Source organism: Colias philodice, chromosome 16 (assembly GCF_061535455.1).
Source record: "Colias philodice isolate Cphi_HAF_F1 chromosome 16, ilColPhil1 Martin Lab GWU primary, whole genome shotgun sequence".
In the NCBI taxonomy this organism is placed as follows: domain Eukaryota; kingdom Metazoa; phylum Arthropoda; class Insecta; order Lepidoptera; family Pieridae; genus Colias; species Colias philodice.
The window spans coordinates 6,658,419-6,680,879 of NC_143101.1; the positions used below are offsets into that span (position 1 = coordinate 6,658,419).

The 22,461-nt window shown below is 31.6% G+C and overlaps 2 protein-coding genes and 1 long non-coding RNA gene across 4 annotated transcripts in view; 2 read left to right on the forward strand and 1 right to left on the reverse strand.

Annotated features, from left to right (window-relative positions):
• Positions 1–22,461, forward strand: part of Sema1a (semaphorin 1a) — a 264,482-nt gene that overhangs the window by 29,428 nt on the left and 212,593 nt on the right. The gene's annotated exons all lie outside the window — the stretch shown is intronic.
• Positions 1,553–3,892, forward strand: LOC149481750 (uncharacterized). Its single transcript, XR_016316806.1, has 2 exons — positions 1,553–1,820; positions 1,916–3,892. It is a non-coding gene; the product is annotated as an uncharacterized LOC149481750 (long non-coding RNA).
• On the reverse strand, positions 3,741–5,737 carry LOC149481751 (uncharacterized). The gene is made up of 3 exons (XM_089704870.1): positions 5,588–5,737; positions 5,118–5,200; positions 3,741–4,241 (listed from the first exon to the last, which is right to left on the reverse strand). The coding sequence occupies exons 1-3, from the start codon at positions 5,603–5,605 to the stop codon at positions 4,025–4,027; spliced, it is 318 nt and encodes a 105-aa protein (XP_089560996.1). The 5' UTR covers positions 5,606–5,737; the 3' UTR covers positions 3,741–4,024.

Here is a 22,461-nt window from a genome sequence, read left to right on the forward strand (position 1 = left end):
TATTGGATTATCGGTAAGACGTCCGATACAAGAAACTCACGTAACTGGGAACAAACTGATTCTCTATAGCCAATTATTTCGTTAACTCAGTTTTAATGAGTTGGAAATTGGAATATACATGTTGATATTTTACTGATATAAAACAGCTTCCTTTGGGAATGGATTTTTCGTATACTTTGATGTTATACGTAAGTATATTTATTTGATATTGTGAAATATTTTATTTTTCAATAAATTAAAAAATATCTAAAAGCAGTAATTATAGAACTTGATTATTAATTTGCTAGGTCACTACTGCGACGCCATTCGCATAAAATGAGAATTTCAGGCGGGCAGCAACAACAAAAATCGGTCGAGTGGAACACTAATTATTTTTTTTTTATAATAAAAGTTAAACTTATGTTATTATTTAGTATACCTACCATATTAACTATCTGTAAGCGAAAATATTGTTTAAAATGGTTCTGATTTCTGATTTTCTCCTATATTTAAATCAATTCACCACCTTATTACGTGAACACAAATAAGCAGTCCGAAGCTGCAGTACGCAGGAAACGAAAAGTCCATCGGAATGTACATAATTATTAATTGGGATAGCGCTGAATAATTTAAAAACTTTATTCAGGCAATAATTTCCGAAAATCATGTGGTGTTCCACATCGTATCGCATGATTTCACTTCATTAATTATGAAAGTTTTTGCTTTTAGTCCGACGCTGTCCGGTCGTGAGGGATAAAAATGGATCCTCATTTTATACTATATTTAAAAAATGGCAGGATTACTCCTGTCAGTGTTCATTAAAAGCTTCATTTGTTACCATTATAAGCCGTTATACAACCAATATCGAGATTTTTGTTAGGTTATTTTCGATGGTTCATTGGCTTTTTCTTTAAAATAACTATTTACCTATATAAACATTTATGAAATAGTTACCGATAAATTTAGTTATGAATCCAAATAAATTTATTTGTTATTTTTCGTCATATAAACAGCGATGTAATAAATAAACTATTTTCCTACTGCTTTTTAATTGCATTACAAAATCGTTAACCATTTATTTAAATGAACAACATAATCGCAAGTAATGAATTGACAAAAGAGTTAATTACTTGAAATTCAACTGTTCGTAAATCAATCGCAGATTGAGGTGTTAAATTCACCTGAATTATATTGTGCAATTCATTATTTCTTTATTTGGAAATTTATTTTAATTAACTATGAATCTACAGTGACCTAATTATTAATCTTATGGTAAGGCATGTTCATTTAAACTTCTATGCTAGGCTCTACATATTCTATAAATTATACTAGATATTGATATGAAGTAAGAGAACAAGACTTTATTAGGTACTTATTCTATTCTCTTAGTTATATCTAACTTTACTTTTGATCCAAAGTTATAAATAAAAGGAAACAATATAGATTAGAGCTAATTCCTATTCAAAGTACCAACGATATATCCAGGCCTATGTGCACTCACACAGAATCATATTTCGAAATGTGATGCCTATAGCCTTAGCCCTTAGTCCATTACTTTGTGTAACGGGATGCGTGCAAACAAAATGGCTGTCCACTTTGACAAAAGCACAATAGCCGACATGCCGATAGCCGCCCGTTGCAAATTGCGATAACGCGTATAAACAATGAGGCTCGCTGTATCGACCATTTTCACACTGATATTCAGTACAAGACTGAAGTAATTATAGCGAAATGGCCAACTGCGAGCGCTGTACGATGCTAATGGATATGCTTTCGTTGTGCCAGCTGTACGGGGCCTAGAGCCATGCATAGGTGACATTCATTTTGGATTACATGTCTATGTGTGTATTTAAAAAAAGGATTAAATTTTTTGGTCATATATAAATTTAGTTTTTAACGATGAAGTTATGTTTAACGAAGGATCTCTTTGTTACAGGTAACGACAAAAAGCTTCGTAATTCTAGCATGTGTGCATAAATTGAGGAAACTAAGAACAAAAAGCATCTGATTGAGAAACGTGTGCGATACGATCGTGATCAGGACGGTTCAAAAGAAGTCAGATAAAACAAGTCTGAAAAATGACGACCTATTTAGTTTTAAAGAGCGTATAGAAATAAACGCACGTGTAAACGCCATATTATAGGACTCATGGTTCCGTACACGATTCTTTCTAACAAGTGACAGAATAAAACACATTCGCCGCTACCACGACGTGTCTCATATTGTACTTCACTTACAAGGCGTCCTTTGTTTTGGCCGTCCCGTACCTCCATTTTATACGCCGACGTCACGTGCAAGCTACGATATAGGAAACGTGATGTGTGTCAAGTGTAGTATTAGCATTAGTTACTGAATAAATAATCGCGTGGTTGGCAGACGCGTGACGATTGCTTCCCTCGAGGCTTGGCCTTCCGAAACTTGACTATCCGCAGTACGAATTGTTTGAGCTGTAGCGATGTTGACTTACATTATTGATTCTTTTGAAAATTGATGTTTGCTGCCTTTGTGGAAACCAATACTTTGAACGAGACAAGTTTACGTATTTATTGTATTGTTGTTGCTACGAGTGGGTTGTAACAGTCGATGATGTTTGTTGTTTCTTTCGTATAACGTGCCTAACATATATCCAAGTTACATTATGTACCTAATTGATGTTTTTTTACCATATTATATCTTATTGCGTATGTGATACTGACGATATTTACTTTTGGCCATATTATACAAAATAACATAATTTTTAATTTCAGTAAAATAGCTATGTTTTCGTAAACATTTTCTGATAATTTCCTGTGCATCTTTTTCTTTTGGAATCATAATTTCAATATAAAGTGTTATTTTGAATTTACTTGTAGGTCCTAGTTATAGTTAGGTTTACAGTTTGTACAATTAAGGCCGTGAATAGTTCTGCGAATAATATCAATTATGTAAAATTCTGTACGTAAGTAATTATCATAAAGGTACAAATTAGAACTTTAAAATAATTATACCATATCGCTTTTGCATATCAAATTAATGAGATTGAAAAGGTCTAATGATAAATAAAATAGTAATAAACGCATTAGCTTAATTACGTGCTAGAGCGGGTTTATACCACGGTTATAGTTTTGTTAACCAGCTAATGACCAACAGGTGTACTTTTATTGACCTAAGTCCATTTCCCTAATGATATGTTTGATAATTTAACTCTTTGCAGTGTGGATGTAATTGCTATATTATTAGTACCTTTTAAATAATAGGTGTAAGTGTTATTTTGATTACGGTAATATTTGTTTGTTAGTAAAAAGTCCTTAAACACACAGAATATCTTATCAAATTGAGGGTCGATATTTTTCATTATGATAGAAATATGTGAATCGTGTCCATTTTTATGAAGAGCTGATACAATTTTTTTTACTTACATGACCTTTTTGTTTTAAACATAATTCAAATAAAACAATTTAAAACATTAAAATTCTGGTTTAACTATTTTTTTTTAAAACATGAAATATTTATATCCATTATTACAGATGTAATAATGCAATAAAATATGAATTATCGTTGCCTCTTTTGTTTGAGTATGCAAAAATTACTTAGTGATCTGATTTTATTATCATTCATGCGTGGATTACTAAAAAAGAGTTTCAGACTGGTTAGTGTGCAATTGTATTACGTATCTATAGATGGCACGTAATGTATGTAAGGCAGTTACAATGGACAATATATAATATGAACTTGTATCTGTGGTCTTAATAATTAAGGTTAGAGCAATGAAACAAAAAACAAAAAATCCAAACTTTAATGTTTTATTTTTAATCTACCAAGAGTGTGACTATTCACTGAGATCGTCGTGAGATCACAATAATTATTTCTAATTACTGTAATCTTTTCCGCTTCATCATCATCAGTCACCATTAACTATCTATTAAAGCTTTGACGAGTACTAACTTCCTTAATAATAAACTTTATTACCATTGGTAAGTAGCCATTGTTTTGTCCCCAGCACGGGAGTGAAAGGGATAAAACATTGGATTAAAAACGTTTATTACTAAGGCCCTAAGTATGTAGATCAATGTAAGTAGCTGCTGTAGTGCTCTCTGACGGGAACAAAGACGGGTTTTTCGATGGCCACTGTCTTCACAACGGGGACATGTACAGTGTTGTACACAGGTACAGGCTTGATGACAGGGACGGTGTGTACCACGGGCACTTCTCTCACCACGGGCACGGTTTCCACATGGTGGTGGTGGACTGTATGCACTTCGGATGGGACGTGAATCCTGATGCTGGAAGGAATAAGTGAATAAGATATAGCTAATATGTTGATGATTATGACGTCACAATTGAAAATATGGAGAAGGAGAACTGAATGGTAAAATTTAATTTATGAGCAAGCGATTAACTAATTCAAGTAACAAACATTTGTTTCCTTAATTTATTTTTCTCCGTTGTATTATAAATATTGTATTGTATTGAACGCATCCGAATGGATAAGACGAATATAATATATTTATCAACTCATGCGGTAAGATAAAACTCAATGAATAAAAATATAAAGCAAATTTATACGACACAAATACATTGTCGCATAGAAACTTGCGAAAAGCCATTTTGCAAAAGAAATCCGATCTATCAATCCGAATATTTATTATTTGTTCCATTTAGAATTCATTATTTGTTGGTAAATTATACGTTTTGCCAACAATATTGCGATGGAGAGCTTAATAAACCTCCAAATCCCTTTTTGTGTTTAATCGAATTGTTTGCATTCGTTTATTTTAGCCGACTGACTACAACACATTGATAACGTTTTATTTGTTCAAAATTTTCATCCAAAAATTCACGTGACTTTTCAGTTTTATATTTTATGTAGGAATTATTTCTTTACTTTATTAACTCTACATAAACTTTAAATTCATGATTTGAGCATAAACCGGAAAGTTTGTCGGTTCTAAACACTTAGAATAAGTATGAAAGTTAGGTACCATTTTTCTTGAAACAATAAAATTCATATTTTGTACAAAATCAATGAAACATCGAGATAATAACAACACATATAGAGCGAGTACTTCACATCTAATTACTTCCTAGTGTCTCCATATGTTCTTTCAAAATTAATTACATCCATATATCTATTAATATACACTTTATATAAAACTTACTGAGTTCTGTGAGTTCCGAATGTGGGATCTGGAACAGGGTTTGCAATGCACAGATGGCTGGTGACTATGGCGGCCAAAACTAACTGTAACAAAAAATACAATCAATATTTCTTACGTCATGTTATTTGCCTAGTTATTAGTTGATGTCTTTAACCACTTTGTCCACGAAGGAATATTAAAATTGCTTCTTATAATATTATGTTGTTCAAGTAAATTAAGAGAAATTGAAGAGTTTCATATTTATGATTTGAAATATATAAATTCACTTCTTGAACCTGAAATAACAAATAATTTGTCAAGTGTGTCCCTTTGCTTTTCATTGGATTATGTTCTTAAATCGTTCGTCGTGTAGGATATAAGCTCTTGTTAACAATACTTCACCACATTCTTATCTTTTCACTAAACCACTAATCAAAACAATGATTACGATCAATCTTATATCAATCACGTATTATACAATAAGTACTCACAGCGATGTTGCGGTACATTTCGGCGGTTGCTTGATTGCGTGTGTGACGATGCGTATGCGCATCGGTTAATATCTACTACGGTTGTGCAAGACCTTCGTCACGCTGCCTGCTCCTTGCAATACTATTGGGGTTTTGTGAACACTCCAGAAGCAAGGGTTAATCCATAAATTCAATGATCTAGAAAGGCCGTTGCAATTTGGGTTAAGTCTCAGTTGTTCATTCACGCGGGATATATAAGGACACGAATATTGTGAAATGCTCATTTGTATATTTTATGGTCGATTGACTTAATTGTTGAATAGTTATAGGTATGGCCAGTGCATCAATTCAAATTAAGAGCGCATCAAAATTTGAGTGCGTATGACATTGATTGAGAGACCCATTTTAAATAATATTTTATTTGTTGTTTTGTTTCACAGTGTTTGATTTTATAATGCGTGGAAATTGAGTGTCATTAATAAAAACTATTACTTTTTTTATCAAGAAATTAGGTATAGAACTAAATTAATTAAACATCCTTTATTACCTTATTGTAGTATCAGTCCCAAATGCATTAATATAATAGTCAAACATGTATAGATTTCCAATTAAACACATCGCTTTGCCGTTACCTACGATACAATACTAACTTCTATGCAAAAGAAAAGTTTTCTTGTCACAAAGTCATAACAATTTTATTCCATGTATTTTCTTGTAAAAACTGTTATCACTTTATAACATCACATTTCTATGTAAAACGCTCGAGATTATTCCGACCCGCTTTTCTGTATTCATAATAAACCAGTGTATCGAGTTTACTACAATAACTTTTTTTTAATAAACATCTATCATCATTATGGATATAATGAATGAATAATGATTCTGTATTTATTAAGAACACATTTCCATTCTAGTATCGTGATTAAAATCTACTTTATATGGCTACAATTGAACATTTATGGTGGATTTTCACAAGCTACAAATTGGTAAAATGATAAAAGTGTATCGGTCTAGGCCATTGTTAGGTATTAGATACCAATATTGGATTCATGTATGCATTAGGTGAGAGCATTAAAATTACATAAGTATCAGAATTGCGATTTAATTACTTAATTGATACTATGTAATTACAATAATTTATACTGTTACTGATATCTTTAATTCATTTTTAAGTACTTACATCTAAAAAAGTGCTTACATTAAGAGTGAAGTAATAGGTTCTAATAAAACTGATGTTCGGAAAACGAATTTTATAAATATCTAACTTTTTCCTGTACAATCTTATATCGTTAAGAATAAGAATCACATGGTTTGTTTTCTGGTCTACTTTTACTTATACTTTAATTGAAATTTGAAATTATCTTTGGTACGTTTAGAAACTCTATCTTCTACAATAATAATTATTATTGTGTTTATAAACAAACTCCCGATTCTGTCAATCGTACCTATGTGTCCACTCTGTATAGTTTAGCACTAATCAATTTACTTAGTTCAAAACATGATTACATAATGTTCCCTAACTTCATTATAATTTACGGAACAGTAGGAAAGAGCGGCAGTTTCATAGCTAATAATATTTATCAGTAGCACTGCATTTAGTAAATTAGTCCACGAGTTCATATTTCATTACAATCGATTAGCTAGTTGTTTAATTATCCGTGTGTGTATCACAGCGTTTCATTATATTTGGTATGTTTGAACAGTTGAATGTAGTGGTTGCTATATTATTTATATGAATATTATATGTCGAGAAACGTCTGGTATTGCACAAGCGACTTGGCGATTTAGGACTTCATTGCGTTGATTTATTTAATAAACGTTAATAAATACTTGTAGAACATGTTTTAGTTGGGCAATATATTTAATGTTTTTCAATTTTCAATTATAAAACTGATAGAATACTACGAAAACTTCTTGCAGTCGCCTTTGCATTTAGTAGAGTCTTAGTTGTATGGTACAGGGAGAAAACTCACATAACACATATATTCAAAATATTTATAAACATTATATTATACAGGTTACTCATGCAAAAAGCTTTGTATAGCTATATTTTATTAAATTACGGTAACACATTTCGACTAGAACACTTAATACATAATATCAGACCGATCAAACAAATTTCCCCAGAGGGTCTTATATTAGAACTATTATAACATCAGTATAACGGGAAGTTATGTTGTGATGCCCGATCGCTCTCCATTTTGGCAAAATTTGACGTATAATGTCATGTAATATATCCATAATGACGTTTATACGATGGGTATTTATGTAAATTCCTGTTTTTCTGCTCTACACGCAACGTGGTGTAGGTTCTATTTTCGAAGAACTTGTTAAGTAAATTGGAGACAGATTTCTTAGTAGTTTTTATTGTCGCCAAATTTAGGTCAAGGGTGTTTCAAGAGTAGGTTATAAATAGACCCTTATATTTCAAACATTTTTCACTTTTTCATGAAACGTCAGATCAGCCTTTATATTATACTAGCTTTCCACCCGCGGCATCGCCCGCACAGTAAAAAAAAACCCGCAAGGTTCCCGCGTTCCCGTGGGATTTCCGGGATAAAACCTATCCTATGTCGTTGGGTAAAAAGTAGCCTATGTCCTTTCTCGGGTATCAAAATATCTCTACCGAATTTCATGCAAATTGGTTCAGTAGATAAGGCGTGATTGAGTAACAGACAGACAGACAGAGTTACTTTCGCATTTATAATATTAAGTATGGATTAGACTAACCTGTATTTTATCCCAATGAAAATGTTTACGGAATAAAAGTTCAAAAAACGACTCTGTAAATGATTAAAAATAAATTATGTTCTTCAAGATAGGCAATAGATAGATGCATCCGAAAATAAGGAGGTATTGATGACATGCCTGGCCAATGTTTGGACGAAATTAATATTGATTTATGTAACTGGATACATAATTTTATAATTCAGATTTCTTATATTGTTAGTTACTGTTTGCTTATGTCAGCTTGTTCATCTCACAAAAGTATAGAGCTTTAACGATAATGTAGTTTTATATATATTGTGTTTTTTATGAAGTTGTAAACAGCTAACATATAAACCTTTTGAAGCTCGTAGTAAACACCATCACAAAGTTTTATATGCTTACCGAGAAGTCCTTTTCGTATCTTTATAAACATCATACAAACTTAGCCAAAAGACGTAAATATCAAAGTTTACTTGACACATAAAAGTTATTAATAAAAGGTCGTATTTGTCAAAAATTGTATTGTTTGTTTTATTTATTGCTGTTTATGGTTTGTTATTGGTTAGTTATCAAGATCATTTTTAAACGGAAGATTTATTTATTTGCTAATGTGTCAAAAATATATACCTAACTCAAATACTGCGTTGCGAAAATGTTAAAATTTTTTATATTTAAAGTTAACGTGAATTACATCGCCACAATACGTGAAAACAGTTTAAAAAACACGATAATTCAATTCACAATATTGTCAAAAAATAATTAGATTCATGTATACCAAACTGAAATTTACATTTCAGTTCAAATGGAGAATTTTCATCACGTACAAGTATTTTGTTTAAAAGTGTCCCTACAGTTTCACAATTTCATACGATATTCTCTGTCTAGATGTTGGTAAGGTCGTATAAAGGTTGTCCCTAGATTCCACCCACTATAATCACATTACGTAGAACACTTGATATTTGCTTCATTAAACCTATGTATGTAATAAATTATGTGTAACGTATATAAATATTAGGTGAAATAATGTTCATTAGTTTGAGACTAACAATGATAAATTGTTGAAAAGGGCTTAGAATACGTTACCCGCTTTATAACGATATAATTAAGATCAATTTAATTCGCAGATTACTTCAAATTTCATGTTTAAATAAATAGATCTAGATTTAACAAGATATTACGTGATATAATGTTAATTTGACTATGTCTGTTACTCTGTACTTCTTCAGCATATTTCCTTTGATACAGCGCCATCTAGTTCTAAGCTTAGCAAAACTTAAACAAACCTATTATAGAGTTTCAAATTAATCTTATTTTACTTCGACGTTCTTCAAATTATATACAGTTTTATATTCAAGTCAGTCAATAATCTTAAGTATTTCATATCGAATAGCTTAAAAAAAACAGTTCATCAGTTTTCTATGCGCGAAAAAGCAAGAAACGTATGCACTTCCATTCTTAATACCAACTTCTGCATTAATTATGTCTAATGTATATGGATTAAACCACCATTGTGCTTTCTAAATGTCACATATTTAATGAACATAATCCATGATAAACACGATACATTAAACATAAGCCAAATTAACCAAAGGTAACGTTATTTAATTTCCCCAGTAAGGTTTAGAACGCATCTTTTATTCACGCCACCGCAAGTCATTAATATATTCATATTATGACAGTATTCCCTACCATGCTTATAAAACCCTGTCTTTCCGTAAGTTCACTTTGAGACGATGTCCTGAGAGGATTACACTTTTAATCCCTCGCAGGTCACTCGACTAACGTCACGTGGCAAAGCCTCTGTTTTTATTACACTATGTTTCTGGATTTTTCGGTGCACATCTGTGCATATGTATGTACGTGTTTTTCTTTGTTTTAGTTTTGCTCGTACTTATTATAAATGACACTGGAAATAATATTTGACACGCTTGCCTTCTTTGGATTGTATTACGAAAGGTATTCTTTTGAAATTATAGAAGAACGTTAAGACGTTTAGCTCGTATTTTTATGCAGCAGCACGTCTAGAAAGTAATTATTATATCTACTTTTTATTATTTTTACAATTTAAAATAGGCACCTAGTAGTAGAACATTACCTAGATAGCATATCTATATAATACACATCAAGACTAAACCCAGTAGTTAAGGCAGTGAGATTTATGCCTTAGTAATTAGCTATTTGAATACGAAACGACGTAGAGTTTTCATATGCAGATTTTACTACCAGAATATGATTACTCCGGCCATTACATATGAGTTAAGTTCCTCGTCAGTTCAATGTCACCCGACATTAATTCCAGATATCGGAATACTTGGAGTTAGTCGTTAAATCCTAGTTATTGCCGATCGTGACGGGTCCCGTGTCTCGAGCCAATAAGCTCAGTAATGGTCTTGCCAACTATTGGCATCTGAAGACGAAACTTCGTATGGCTGAGGCAGTTTTGGACTGACTCCGGCCACCGCAATAACCTTTAATTGATAATGTTTCGCTTTTCAATCCTCGAGGGATAACATATACGAGTTTTTCTGATAAGTTTCTTCGACGAAAACTCTGACGTTTGTTGTGTTGATACGACTTATATTTTGCTATTTATATTCTAAGCTTTTGAAATGAAAATAAGTCAATTTTACTTTAATATTTCTTATCGTTGTATAATTATGCAAATAGGCTAAAAGATTAAAATAAGAAAATAATTAATTCAGGTACGGCATCAAAAATCTCAAAGTAACACATAATTCTGTATAATTTAGCAAGTAACTAATGTAACGTTTGAAATGGATTGTTCTTACGAAATATAAAAGTACATAAATACTTCAGCAGTAAGAAAAAAGTTACAATCCGAAATTTAATGCGTGTTCGCTAGAGGCACTTTCTCCCTTGTTTTATTTGGAGAGGGCCGCTCCGAGGCGTAAAAACGACATAGCCGTGGTCGAGTAGTGTATAATAAAATGTCTATTTCAGAGGCATATAAAAAGGCCTTCAGACATCCGAGTATCGCAGTTACATAACACGAGAGGCATTATTCGTGCAGAGTCAACTTGCAAGGATATCGTAAAGATTGGATGGCACATAAAACTCATAAAGCATTGAGTTGGAATTGCAAATATCTCATTGCTATCAACGAGGACTATTATATTAATGACGTTAGATTATGAAGGAACGGAAGAGTATTTAACTTACAGGAAAATGTTAGAGATACAAAATATGTAGTTGATGCAATTTTATTACTATTATACTTTCTGTACCCTTATGTAGAGTCGATTCTTTACTCTACAGTTCAATTTAGAATTGAGAGGGGTACGGTATACAAAACATTTCATTGCTTTTGTCCTGATAATAAACTATGTAACATAGAATGTCATATTAAAAAGCCTCTTCTCTTAGACCGTGTTAGTGCCACGTCTTATTTTTCGCGCTATATCCTAATCGTATATGTAAAGCACAGCTTAATTATCCGAAGTTCTTAGCTCCTCTGCCGGGAATGTACGTCATTATCATATTATAATTCGGTAGGAACGTGAACTCGTAATTTGATATTTAACATGAGCCTGACAAGTGACGTGCATTGCATGCTCACGCTATGTATGAGGAGGTGGAATGCATATTATGTTTCTAGCATAGTCATAGTATGTTTTGACAGGTCGAATCGTACATAAACATAGTTATTGTAAAGTAGTGACCTTATATTTTGTTGCTTGTGGTAATAATTGAAAAAACGTCAAAGCGATGTTTATATACAGAAAGAGCTTTATTATTATACTCAAAATCTTTCAAACAAAGCAGTGGAAATTGTTCAGAGAGAGTTTGTTAAAAATTATCCAAAAAGGCTTAAGAAATGATATGGAAATACAAAAATAATCAATCACATTACTTTTATTATAATTCATAATTGTATAGCCAATTATAATTCATAATTAAAAGAAAACCGGCATAAAATATGAAATGCAAAACTAACCACGCGCTATCTAGGCTCACTATTTCAAATGTTAATTTAATTTTCCACAATGGTCGTGTCTGAATAGCAAAGGACAAGTCTAGAACAAAAAATCCACTCGAGTGGATCTCGTAATTTCGCTAATTAACTTTCTGAGTCACGTACAAATTAAGATGGCGAAGAAATATTCAAGTAGAACGTTTTTAGCAAATGAAGGACTAACGCCCTAAACGCTCATTTGAATAAGGACGTGATGATGTTTTTATTATCTTTGTTGACGTCATACTTGATGCGGATATGAAATTCGGTTCAATTAATCGTCTCGACGAGAGTGTTTTGTGTTCATTAATGGAGGAGTAATTAGGAAACCGCTAGTATGTTATAGGAAAATGTAAAATTTCCTTGATTTATTTCATAGTATACGTATGCGACATATTCTCCATATGACAATATTTGTGCCATACTTTATATAGGTATACATATTGACTATAAAATTGGAGATTTGATCATGTTCAATCAATTTAATTGCAAGTGAAAACGTTACATATAATAGATAATTAATAATTCAAAGTTTACACTATAGTAATTATTACGAAAATCCTATAACAATACTCTTTTATGCTTTATACTTTACGTGGCAAAATTAATCACAAGCTTTGTTACATTAGAACGTTCGTTAAAACGCTAATTTTCGGTTCAAAAGAAAGCATAATTAAATTGCGCTATTAAACGTATGTCAAATTAAAAGAGCTCAGACAATATCAAACGTTCATATGGCACTAATTAGGGGTATTGTCTGAGGTCTCTCAAGGGTAAAGAATTATATGACACAGGGATTTTATTCTACTTTATATACTCGATCATTCTGGGCATCGCTGTCACCGTTGGATGAAGGTTGACGTAAAATTTTAATATGCCACCGAGAGCCAAAAGAAAAACGTGTCTGGTCACCAGGAGGGCTTGTCTGTGTTTATGTAAAACAAAATCCATATATGTATTAAATTGTTATATGTAGTAGCTTAGTTTAAAAATATTCAACAATATCTTTATTAATTGGAGCCAAAATTATTTAATTTTTTCATCTAAATTGAAAACCTTTTCGATTTTAGTAAAATTTTAACTAACAGTTATTAAAACATTAAACTTATTAGTAACTATGTATGATATTACCTTTTTACTTAAATTAATTATTTGTTTCAGGTATGGAATCGCGACAATCCATCATAATCATGGCATGACTTGGTATCATCAGCCTGGAAATGTGAATATTCAGGAGCTACACTAGTTAATCGCACCAAAATAAAAATAAAACTAAATTCAATAATTTCCCTTTGGTACTTTCAATATTTAGTCTTTATTTAGTTTTACAGACAGTTAAATCTTCTGTCCATTCATTGATAAATACTAGAAAATAGATTCATTTAAAATTGGCGACCCTTAGAAACAAAAACTTCAAAGCATAGTTATTATATAAAAAAGTTTAAGTATAACCTAATTTGTTCACTTTACCAAAAAAATAGACAAATTAAAAGACAGTAATCTTAAAACAGAAAGGCAGTAATCTGTTTAAATAACCGTAATTGAATTGTAATACCATGTCATAGTACACGCGCAGCGTTGTTTTTGCAAAAAAGAGTAAATTAGGTTTGTTCAGTTCTTTGAGCCACAACTCCTCTGGGTCCGTAAGCGGTAGTTAAGTAATAATAAACCTCCTTGAAGTCAAATTACTATCTGGGGCAGTTAGCTAATTACACATAGGAATAGCCCGTTAGTACCCTTATCACGTTTATCCGAGCCCAAATAAAGCAAATGGTGCCTAAATTACTGCTCCGGGCTTTACGCAGTGAGGATTTTATTCTGGGTAAGTGTGATTCTGATTTATGTGGCCTGTGGTCACTTTACGCGGTTCGATTGTCTTTCAATTGTGTTTGTTGATGATATGAGGGTGTGACAGTAAAACGATAGCAATTTCAGATTAGTTTGACTGAACATTAGCAATGGCAGAGAAAAATGTTTTGTTTTTATGATAGGTCTTTTTTATATATTTTAATTGTAAAAGTAGTGCTTCTGGTTGCTGCTGAATGCATGTTTGTTTATAATTATATTATTGTGATGCATTTTTGTATTCTAAGTGGTTGTCTTCAAAACAAAAAAAAAATCTTTGGTCTTTTATAAAAAAAAATATTCAAATTGTATTTATTAATATTCATCCCGGATAAAAGTTCTGACATTTTCATTATGCTGTGTTGCCTTCATAACTGATAACAAATTTAAAATGTATGAGCTTAGTTCAAAAGATTTATATGCCAAGAAATGGTTGGCAGGACAATGGAGTTATTTATTCCCTTTGTAATTTCACAAATATTGCTGAAAGTTTGGGGCCTTTATTATTAATATTATGAAGTACCTAATTAATTATTTAAATATGGATTATTATTCTTACAAGACCAATTATTAAGTTTGGTTTAATTAAATTAATACATCAGGCCCCGGAATCACAGACACAATAGAAACTCTATTGTGTCGCGGCCGGATCTGGCCGTTCGGGGCTCAATGGGTTAAAACATTTAATAAAATCTGGTTGAATCAATTATGCCTATAATAATGCTGATAAACCTTATAATGATGCTGATAAAAATAACCAAACAATCAATTTAGCTGTAAAATAAAAATAAAAAAACTTTTTAAATTAAGAAATGTGCCATATAGATTATAGAGTACAAGACACCGTACCTCTCATACAACAAATACAAAATATCAATAATAATAACGCTGATGAATGCGTAATTAACATAAAGGAGACGTAATTAACAGAAACGTGTTTGCCGCTAAGTGTATCACTTATACTTGATTTTACAAATGAGACATCTCAAGACTAGCTCAAGTTATTGGCTTTATTACGCTGACACGACGCTTCAAAAACCTCCCTTCTGAAGCATATTTGAAAACAAGACAAAATGCGAATCAACCGTTTATGTATCATATTCTGTGCACAACAGGGTTTAATTTTGTTTAACACGGTCGGGTGAAACTTGATAGAATTTCCTTGTACGTGTAGACATCTTTCATGTGCTCCCTTTTAAAGCGTGATGGCGATGTGGATAAAGTGCATTTCGATATTAAAACTTTGAAACTGTTTTGAAGTTGTGGTGCGAAAACACGAAGTTTGGAATGTTTGGATGTGCGTAATGGTGGCTTTTTGACCAATATGATATAGTTTAACTTCTAGGACACCCAATATTCGATATGAACATACATTTATACGATTATTATTAGAAGTAAAGAAAACTTCTAGTGCTCTTAGACTTATAGTGGGTTATAAAGGGCTGCCTAAAATTAGATCATAATATTATTTATTGATAAAATGATAAATATGGAATGAAAAAACGAATAAGTTTCCCAGGTCTCGTAGTAGATTTCTTGTGATAATACAAAAGTTAAGGTGAGTCTGGGAAAACCTTATTAGAATTAACTATTTTTGCCGCCTTTAGACGTTAACAATAATATACTATTCTTATGAATTTCTTGCATCGCTTTGTATAGTCAAATATATATTAGTCTAGAAGAAATACATAATATTATGTTGTTAGTTCTATTAAAATATGCTCTATGTTTATTCTATAATAACAAATTCCCTCTTAGGTATTGAATTGTCCCTATGAAATCACGCTTGAAGCAGCTGTATAAACAATAAGACGTTAGTTCTAATGTTTAACGAGAAAATTGACCTGTAACTGTATGAAAGGTTTCTCTGAAGATCTTACAAAGTCGAGCTAGTTGCCATACTGTGATTACCCTCGGGACTTAACTTTGTTTATACATGTTAGAATTGATTTCTCTGTGTAATAATACCCTGATATTGATTTTATGTCGTTAGTAAATGTTTGATGCTTGTTTGCTGATTACACGTATGTAAATTTCAATTTGATTTTAATGTGCGTTGTGAAATTTATAGCTGAATTTTAGGTGCCTTAATAATAACGTGCCATATCTGGTTATTTCTATGAATTGTTATTGTTTAGTTCGTTTTGTTGTTTGTGAATTATTTGTCAGATACCTATTTCGTATAACTAATTAATTACTATTATACTGTAATAAATATAAATAACGTTTTTAAGAAATTGTTAATCTTATATATAAAAATGAATCGCAAAATGTGTTGGTAAGCGCATAACTCGAGAACGGCTGAACCAATTTCGATAATTCTTTTTTTATTATATTCCTAGAAGTACGAGGATGGTTCTTATGCAGAGAAAACGTAAATATGTACCACGGGCGAAGCCGGGGCGGACCGCTAGTTTATTATAAATTCTTTACAACACTATAACAACAACATTGTAATTTGTAACAATCACATAATCAAATATTTACTAATATTAATAAGTAGATCAGATATATTATTTGAGTAATTTATTATCCAACATTTATATAACGCTTATACATATCACGTAACAATCAAGTTTGATGATTTTATTATCTATTTAATTACTATACGATAATTAATCGGTTATAAAAATGAACAGCAATGTGCATTGTACAGAATTTACCGCTTCACGATTTTCTAATACACATGCTCTAAACTTTATTTTATATCCAACTTGGACTTAGTATAACATCTTATCCCTTTACATTACTATTAACAAGACGTATAGAGCTATATGAAAACAGATTAGACGCGGAGTTTCCTTTGATGGACTTATTTTAATGGATTTCCCTGTTCGCAAACTTTCTTATGATCACTTAATCTTCCAGTGAGATATATTTTTATGTGATTTATGAACGTACGACGCCGCCCTGACTAGACTATAGAAATTATTTTAATCTACATTAGAGCCTTTTTAATCTAGATGTTGGAGATTTTATGTTTATGAGTCATTAAGTAGCTTTGCTAGATAATAACCACCATTAACATTTTAGGAGGTTGTTTTTTTCTGGATGTTGTATCTTCAGATTGTTATTTCATGCTTTTGATAAAATACAATTGTTATTTTAGTAACAAATTGTAGTTATAAACATATTCATGTGAAGTACGTGGATACAAAATTCTGTTGTTTTACATCATAGTTTCAATTTTGCACCTGTAAATGTTAGGAACCACTACCTCAATTGAATTCAAAGAAACAATTCCATCTCAATATATTCGTAAGCAATTTTGCAAATGTTGTAGGTTTAGTTCGGATACGTAAATCCCCACAGAGTAGATGTCGCGTCTGTCCGGTTAGGACTAAGTCTAATGCGAGTGTCGTGTCTGCGGAACTAATAGGGCTTAATTTAACCCTTCTATGTCCTAGACGTCGTAAGACCCGGCTCGGTTATTGTTTAAACCTGGTATTAAGATTATTGTACTGAATTTTTAGCTTAAAGGTAATTTGGATAAATTTAAAGTTAGTGGCGATATTATTTTTTGTATTTAAATTTTCATAACTGCTGTCGTTAAGACTTGTAATCTCTAAAACTAAATTTCGTAGTAACGTATATTTTTTCAGTTTATTTATTCATCTTTTATTGAAAAATATAGTAATAAATACAGTAATTTTTATAATTCTCTACATATTAACATACTTTTTGAAAAATATTGTAAATAAACCAATGTTCCAATAACAAAATTTTATGTCACATCCGCACATGCGTAGTAGACTATAACCTAAACTTACTAACACTTCCTGCCTTATTTAGATGTATAATAAAGCTAATTTCGTTCGGCTTAACCATAAAGTTATCGTAGCTATTCATAAAGGATATTCCTATGAATTTTATTGTTTACTAGCGGTCCGCCCCGGCTTCGCCCGTGGTACATATTTACGTTTTCTCTACATAAAAACCATCCTCGTACTTCAAGGAATATAATAAAAAAAGAATTATCGAAATCGGTTCAGCCGTTCTCGAGTTATGCGCTTACCAACACATTTTGCGATTCATTTTTATATATAAGATTAGGTAATATATTTCCGATTCACATAAACTGTAATCTCGCGCCGTCCGATATAATCCAACAATAATTTTGTATACTCTGTCTTGGTCAGGACGGCTAATTTACTGTAATGCCTACCCTTGTCTGCATTAACCATTAACTTGTGACATGCTTAATTCGCTAAGTGCTGTGGTCAGGCCTTTGCTTAGCCCGAGATGACCGACTTATAAATCTCTAAGCAACTGTTATTTGTAACGCAAATATAACAATAACTAATTTAATATTTAACGGTAATAATTGTTGATGATTTCAATATTGTAGCGCGTTTTGACAGTTTGTTTATGTACTAACTGCTCGTCCCGACTTGTACAAAGAAATATATATTTGTTTTTTGTACTAATGTAACTCATGATTGGCATACGAATTAAGTATAAAGAACCTATTCTGTCCTCTTTGTGTTATTTGTGTTGACTTAAAAGAGCTATGCGAACTTAAGTATGAGCGTAATGTTTACTGCATACGAGCGTATGTATAATCATACTAATGCACATAATATCATAGATGATTATTAATTAATTAGTACAGAATTTCATTATAATGTGATATAATATGATCTAATCAAATTGATTCATCAAACAGTTGCCTTCTTCGTGAAATTTATTTTAATTCAAATAACTAAAAGGATTTTTTTATAAAGCTTTACGTTCATGACTCTTTTAATAATGCTTGTGACTCTACTACTGCAGCTTAAAATAATATTTACGTGACCAATACAATGATAGCACCGACTGAATTAATACTGCAACATTTTATCTAAATACCGTCTAAGGCTGTTTAAATAATTTAACCGTTGCGTGAAGATAATAAAAAGGATTTACCGTTGGTGATATATTTGTACTAAATGCGATTTAGGGTCGCTCCACAAATTTACTATGTACATTAATAAACAATTATTTGGCGCGGAATATCTCCCTGCAATAACATTAAATTGAATATTCTTTTCTAGAATTACTTTTAAATGGAACAAAGAAATAATTTTACGGAAGACTGAGCAAATATATTACACGAATTAGATGTTTATCTTTTAAAACAGTAGAATTGGTTTGTAGATCCTTGATAAGAAACATTTTGTATTGTATAGCGAATATATATTATTAAAACGTTATAAGGTATCTAATTATTCGTCTTAATATACTGGACACTGTTCACATTAAAATTTGAATTTAAAAGTTGAATAATACTTCGCTTGTTACCACAAAGCTATGCTTACCTCGCTCATGCTGGTGTATTAGAATCCACAACATCAAACGAAATCCAAAGATCACGCTTTATAGGTACAACTAGTGTCTCAACAAAGCATTTACGAGTCATTATTATATCGAGTCCAAACTTTAAAGATTCAAAGGCAAAGTAATTGAGTCAGTTTAACACCACGGTGAGGAGAAGACCTCACCAACATGATGTCACTCAATCTATTTCCTCTATTATTCACCACAGCTTGAAAGTGGCGGAAACTAGCAAACTAGATAAGTTTTTAAAGGACGAAGTTAGATGAATCTTGACTGCATAATGTCAAAGATTAAAAGTTGTTGATTGTGAATTCTTAAAGGCTTCATGATCAGAATTGATCCGTTACAAAATTGAGGGGGATTAATTTTAGCAGTCGCGGAATATACTCCGTTAATATTTTGTGTGTGAACTATAATCTGATTAAAAATAGTGTTATATGGTATTGAATGTGACGATTTATAAAGTTTAAATTAATTTTCTGCAATCATTAGCTTGATTTCCATAATACGGTAATCATGAAATTACTGATGGACTGAATACAAATATATAGGTATATTAACTCTGTCGATTCCTTTTTTAATGAATAGAACATATTATAATTATTTTTGAGAGTGAGAAATGAGAGTCAACATTTTACAGCACCATTTTATTGATACTAAAACACAATCTTAAATATTGGCTGATTTGCATAAAACATGATAGAAATAATACATACAAGACCTTATTACAAGATAGACATTAGAGATTCGTGATATAAAATTACCTATGCGCTCTCTAATATATTATGTTCCAAATAGAATGCCTATTTAATTTACACAGATAAAACAATTTATCGAAGAATTTATTCTTATTAGATTTATCTGTGACCAATCATTAATTGCTAAGTTTTTTTTATCAAAAGTTTAAATAAACGTAATTAAGCTAAACATTACTATTTCTTGAGAATGGTACTCGTATTACTCATTCAGATTCACTTACCTTTACCATACTTAGAATAATTTTATTATTAGTAAGCTAGCAAGAGAGATACAGTTTAATTCGCGAATAGCACGTGTGAAATTGTAGCAGGCTTGTGGAATGAGCACAATAATTCAGACAGGGCATATCTAAGGGTCGTAATTAACACAAGCTGCCCTCTATCAATAACACATTAGCATGTAAAAGCTAATGGGTTGTGTGTGCTTCTAATTGGGCAATATATTGTGGGGTTTGTCTTTTATATACCGCGCTGTTATACTATCTTCTGCTCGTTAAGGAATTATGTTGAATTATAGTTTCGCGTTTTTATTTTCTTTAAAAGGAAAAAATTAAGCTTAATATAGTACTAATATTAATTATAAATATGTAGAATGATAATTTGCTCATTTTTTATAATGTACTTGCATTTGATATTCTAATTCAAAAAGCAAATGGTAAGCATCATAGCTGCTTTACAAGCTTGGGGCGTACCGTTCAAAATTAATGTAATACGTAGTACGTTAATTCCTAATGATGTGCTAATTAATAACTCATAAGCGTGCATATATAGCTACTATTAAATATTACGAATGCGTCCGATACAGCGTACGGAGACGTTAGGATGCAGGTATTCTCAAAGGGGTTGCCAAGTTGTGCAAGTTGGAACACGTCAATGGGCCAAATTGCAGTATAATATAGGCATGGCACGTCCAAGACAGGACAAACTCATTAAACTTGCTTCCACCTAACTCTAAGTACGTAAGAGCGTTCTTTGTTAATGTTTATTCAGTGTACAAGTGTTTTGGGTTAGTAGCGACACATTGCGTGTGTTCATTAAAGCTTATTGAGATATATTTTGGAAGTTTGGTCTTGTAAATGAAGTGGTAAGTATGTGGAGTAAAGAAATGCCTCGCATTTAGCGGGTCTTGTGGACGGTGGATTTAGATTTAAAAAAACGTCAACACAGAATACTTTAATTATGATACTTTATGATTATATAGATTTGCAAGGCAATATTTGATATCAGTTAAAGGTTATGTATTCTCTATATATAATATCTAAGTTTAAACATAAGATACCTCGTACAAATTGTAGTATTTACCGAGTTCCGGGAATCTGGACGATGCTCTGGTCAGCAAATAAGCACAAGATACGGTCCAATCAATAGTTCAATAAATTTAGTATATTCAAGTTGCTTTATCGTATTTGTTCTGAATATTTAATTCTAGCTTATAACGTTACAAGTTGTTGAGCTACAAAATAACACAGTGTTTAAAATGTTTCATCTTATTACAACTTATACAAAAAATGCTATTAAATAAATAGAACTTTGCTCTAAATGTTAGATATAAAGTACCTCTAACACTATCAGAATAAAAGAAAAAAGCAAACATTTTAAATTAAGATAAAACGGCAGCAAATTTTGCTAAATTCGAATGTAAAAGCATCTCTGAAAACGGATACAATTTTTGAAACATGTTTGCATTAGGAAACGAAATATTCCGTTGCATACGAAAACCGCGATGGCTGCCTTTGGCCTCAGTACTCGTATTACGAAATACACGCTATATGGATGTTCTCAGGAGCTAAGGTACTAGGGTTACATAAACCTCTGGGTATGATCGTTGGGAGTTTAATGACCGAGGGATGATGTTTTGGCTTTGCATAATATGATTAGCGCGGATTTGCTGAAGTGGAATCGGCCCGTGTTTACGACCTCCTCCCGAAGTCATAAAATTTGATAACACTTACATTTACATATAATGCAAATTTGGTTGTATGACAAAAATTAAAGGGTGTAATGTACCGATATTGCGCTTCCGTTTAGAATAATTTGATGGACTGATAAATTTAGTTTAATGGGATCCAAAATCAGTCAATTTATTTGAACAATCAACGATAAATAAGTTTTATGGATTGAGCCTTTACCTTATCTTTTCTATTTTTGAACAAGATATAGGTACTTCCTGCTCTTATTATATCAAAGGCCACTCCATGCGGAAAAAAAATTCACCAGCATCCAAAAACAGTTTAAACATTAAAAATTTCTATATACAGATTCTCTTTAACATTCAAAGCCAATTGTACCTCGTC